Source organism: Corvus brachyrhynchos, unplaced genomic scaffold (assembly GCF_000691975.1).
Source record: "Corvus brachyrhynchos isolate BGI_N302 unplaced genomic scaffold, ASM69197v1 scaffold351, whole genome shotgun sequence".
Classification (NCBI taxonomy): Eukaryota; Metazoa; Chordata; class Aves; order Passeriformes; family Corvidae; genus Corvus; species Corvus brachyrhynchos.
The window spans coordinates 691,075-694,578 of record NW_008236203.1 but is presented as its reverse complement, the minus strand read 5'-3'; the positions used below and the strand labels follow the sequence as shown (position 1 = coordinate 694,578).

Sequence of the window (3,504 nt, the reverse complement as noted above, 5' to 3'; positions counted from 1 at the left end):
AGCGCCGTGTGCCCAGCACATGTTCGGAGTCAGCGGCGGCCGGAGCCAGCGCCGGGCTGGGCTTGGCTTGAGGGAGCAGCGCGGGGAGCTGAGAGCCGGCCCTGGGACCTCCCCGGGGAGGAGCATCCTGCGCTGACCCAGCTCAGGGCGTCTGCCTTGGCCATCCCATAAAACATGGAAAACAACAAAAATCGCGCGTTCCTCCATCCTGCCTGAAGCGAACCGAGGCGAATCCAAGGGACGGGCTGGGAAATCCCAGACACAGCCCCATGTCCACGTCAGCACCTCCTGCCGAGTTGCCCCCATCCCAGCGCCTCACTGCCAGCACCGGCGGACCCCAACCAGCCCCTCTCTCTCCTGCTCCCCGGCACTTGCTCTGCACCACGGGGCACTGAGGAAACAGATTTCCAGGCTGTGCCTGACCCAGCTCTCCCAGTGCACAGACCAGGAAACATTAGAAGTGAAAAACAACTCCTCAGCCAGGATTGAGGCATTCTTTTCCCCCTGGCTCCCACCCAATTTTCTCTGCACAGTTCCAGTTCTGGTCCTGCCCTGACTCACAGACAAACCTTCTCTCTCCAAAAGAGCAGCCCCAGGCTCCTGGGTTCTGCTTGCTCCTGGTTTCCCTCTGCTCCTCAGCAGAGCTCAGCTGTGCCCCTGCCACATCCCACAGATCAGCACTCAGAGCAGTGGTGCCAGCACAAACATCCATGCCCCAAACAGCAAATCATAGAATCGTGGAATGATTTGGGCTGGAAGAGATCTGAAAGCTCATCCCATTCCACCCCCCTGCCATGGACAGGGACATCTTCCACTAGACCAGGCTGGCACCTATTTGTTCCCCAGATGTGCCATTTGCAGTTCTTCCCTCCTCACCCGGCTCTGCAGGTCCTGAGCCCTTTCCTGAGAACAACCGGGAGGGCTGAGTTGCCGCGGGATTTTTTTAGACATAGTTACCTCCCTCCCAGCTCAGCGCCCTTCCCAAACTCCAAGGAGGGCATCTCGCTCCGTGCCAGGGCAGGGATGGGGCTCTGGCACTGGGTACACACTGTGCTGGCGGAGAGGCAGGGAAATCAGTCATGGGCCTGGCAGATGCTTCGGGGTGGAAGATCCCCTGCTCTGAGCCCCGGCGGCTCAGAGGAGCCTCTCTGCTTTCCAAACTGTTCCGCATTTCTGTTGTGGAGCAATGGGAATGTGACCCAGCAGCCTGGGGCTCAGCAGGGATGGGCAGCCCTGTGCCCAGGGCAGGAGGGTAGGGTGGGCACGGCCCCCCCAGCAAGGCCTCCAGGAGACGTTCAGCAGCTCTTGACCCCCCCTCCTGCAAACCTGCCCCTCCCTGAGCCTTTGGTGCTGGCCAGAGCTGACATGTGGCCCATCACCTAAACCCGTCTCAGGTCATGTCCCTCCAGTCCTGAGACCTTCTGTTCTTAGCCCAGGCACGCTGGGGTATCCTCACCTGCGGTCACCCCAGCAGCACCCACACTGTCCTGTGATGGTGGCATGAGGCGCATTCAGGAATCATGGAATGGGCTGGGTGGGAAGGGACCTTAAATCTCACCCAGTGCCACCCCCTGCCATGGGCAGGGGCACCTTCCACTGTCCCAGGCTGCTCCAAGCCCCGTCCAACCTGGCCTTGGGCACTGCCAGGGATCCAGGGGCAGCCACAGCTGCTCTGGGCACCCTGTGCCAGGGCCTCATCCCCCTCACAGAGAGGAATTCCTTCCTAAAATCCCATCCAAAACTTCTTCCTTTCAGTTTAAAGTCATACTTTAATCTTTTGTAAGGACAGTTTGGGCAATAACTTCCCCAAGCACATTTTGCACTGGGATGCTCCCACCAGAGACACGATGGGCTCCACCTGCACAGGGCAACCAGAGCCTGTCACGACTGTTGTGTCCTTGCTTTCCCTCTGTGATGAATGCAAATACCCAAGGGGTCGTTGAAAACCAGGGTGATTATCCAGGATAGTTTGCATGCCTTTTTATGTCTGTATTTGTCACACCGTAAAACTATAAAATGTGATCAGCGTGCCGAGGTTCTCTCCTATTTTATTGTCTGCCCAGTGTTAATAAGTGTGGTGCAAAAGCCAGTTGTTTTTCAAACCTGTTTTAAAATTGCTTTAAAAGCTGCACAAGCATGTATTTCTTTTAAGCAAGCAACAGATTTACTTTCAAGTGAGATGAGTTTTAAAAATGAGTTAGAATTCAGGTAATTCAGGAGGTGGGATCTCTTGATGGAGTTTTATATGGAATAGCATTTCACATCAAAATAATTACATCCCTGTGCTGATTAATGATTAACCTGGTTCTTTATTATTCCTTTCTGAATGCCATCTTCAGTCCTGAGATAGACTCCCTCTGGAGTCAATAGGAGAAGTCATGTGAACGTCAAAAACCAGAAGTTATCTTTGTCATTAACCTTGAGAAGCACCATCGATTACTGGCCGAGATGTGGATGGGGGGTGGACACTGCCCAAGCCCTGCCCGGAGCTGCAGATCCAGCTGTGCCGGCGGGGGCGGAGGGGTGGGCATTGTCCCACCTCCAGATGTGCAGAGACCGTGCCTTTGTCCTCGGCTCCGCCTGGAGCTGAGGGGTTGCACTGGGAGAGGGGGCTCTGCCCTGGGATCCCATCGGAGCCTCCTGCCCCAGATGGGGATGTGAGGGGACTTCGCTGGGCGCCAGGCCCCACTGACCCCTGCTTCACCTCTCCCTCCCCTCATTCCCATCTTCCCCACACTCCAGGACCTCCAAATCCTCCTCACTCCCTTTGTGAGATGTTGGGACCCCCCATTCCAGCACCCCCCATTCCAGCCGCTCTTTTCTTGCTCCAGTGCAGTTCCACCAACTGTGCTGGGATCCCGCCATTCCCACCTCCTACGGGGTCACTCGGCCAAAACCACTCGCAAACTTGGCCGCGACGGCTCTGATCCTTTCAACAGCCTCACCAGCCCCTCCCCTCAGCCGCTGATTCCGACCCACAACAACCCCCAAGCAGCCAGGCAGGAGATCCATGGGCAGAGGGAAATTCGGGGCTGGCAGCAGCTCCATGGAAGCCACCCTCATCACTGAGGCTGTGGCAAAAAAAAGGGTCCTGCAGTGCCAGACATTCCACAAATCACACCAGAGACGGGGAAAAAGGAAAAGCCCTGCCCACGGACGCAGAGGGAATAAACAGCCTGTCTGGATCCAGCGGAGCATCCTTTGGAGTGGGCTCCGGCCCTCCTGCGGGCTTTGTCTCCATCCCTGGGTCACACGAGGTCCCGCTGAGAGGGATTTACATGAAAGGCGGGGAGAGGAGGGGAACGGGGAGACACAGCCCCAGGGAAGAGGTGGAGGGAGGAGAAAACCGCTGTAGTGGAACAATTTGGGCTAATTTCAGCGGCCGGTCACCGGATCTGTGCTTGGAATACAGAGTCAGGCTCCTGGAGACCCTTTAGGCCCTGGAAGGGGCTTTGAGCTCTCCCTGGAGCCTTCCCTTCTCCAAGTGAGCACCCCAGCCCTCCC

At 56.9% G+C, this 3,504-nt stretch overlaps 2 protein-coding genes across 2 annotated transcripts in view; one reads left to right on the top strand and one right to left on the bottom strand.

The window, feature by feature from the left end:
* LOC108448354 (contactin-4-like) overlaps window positions 1-1,502 on the bottom strand; it is an 8,851-nt gene extending 7,349 nt beyond the window's left edge. Inside the window, exon 1 of the mRNA XM_017741080.1 lies at window positions 1,457-1,502. Coding sequence (XP_017596569.1) covers window positions 1,457-1,502 — 46 coding nt within the window. The remainder of the gene's footprint in view (window positions 1-1,456) is intronic.
* The window catches only part of LOC108448350, a 23,857-nt gene continuing 21,853 nt past the window's right edge, over window positions 1,501-3,504 (top strand). The window contains exon 1 of the mRNA XM_017741073.1: window positions 1,501-1,534. Coding sequence (XP_017596562.1) covers window positions 1,501-1,534 — 34 coding nt within the window. The remainder of the gene's footprint in view (window positions 1,535-3,504) is intronic.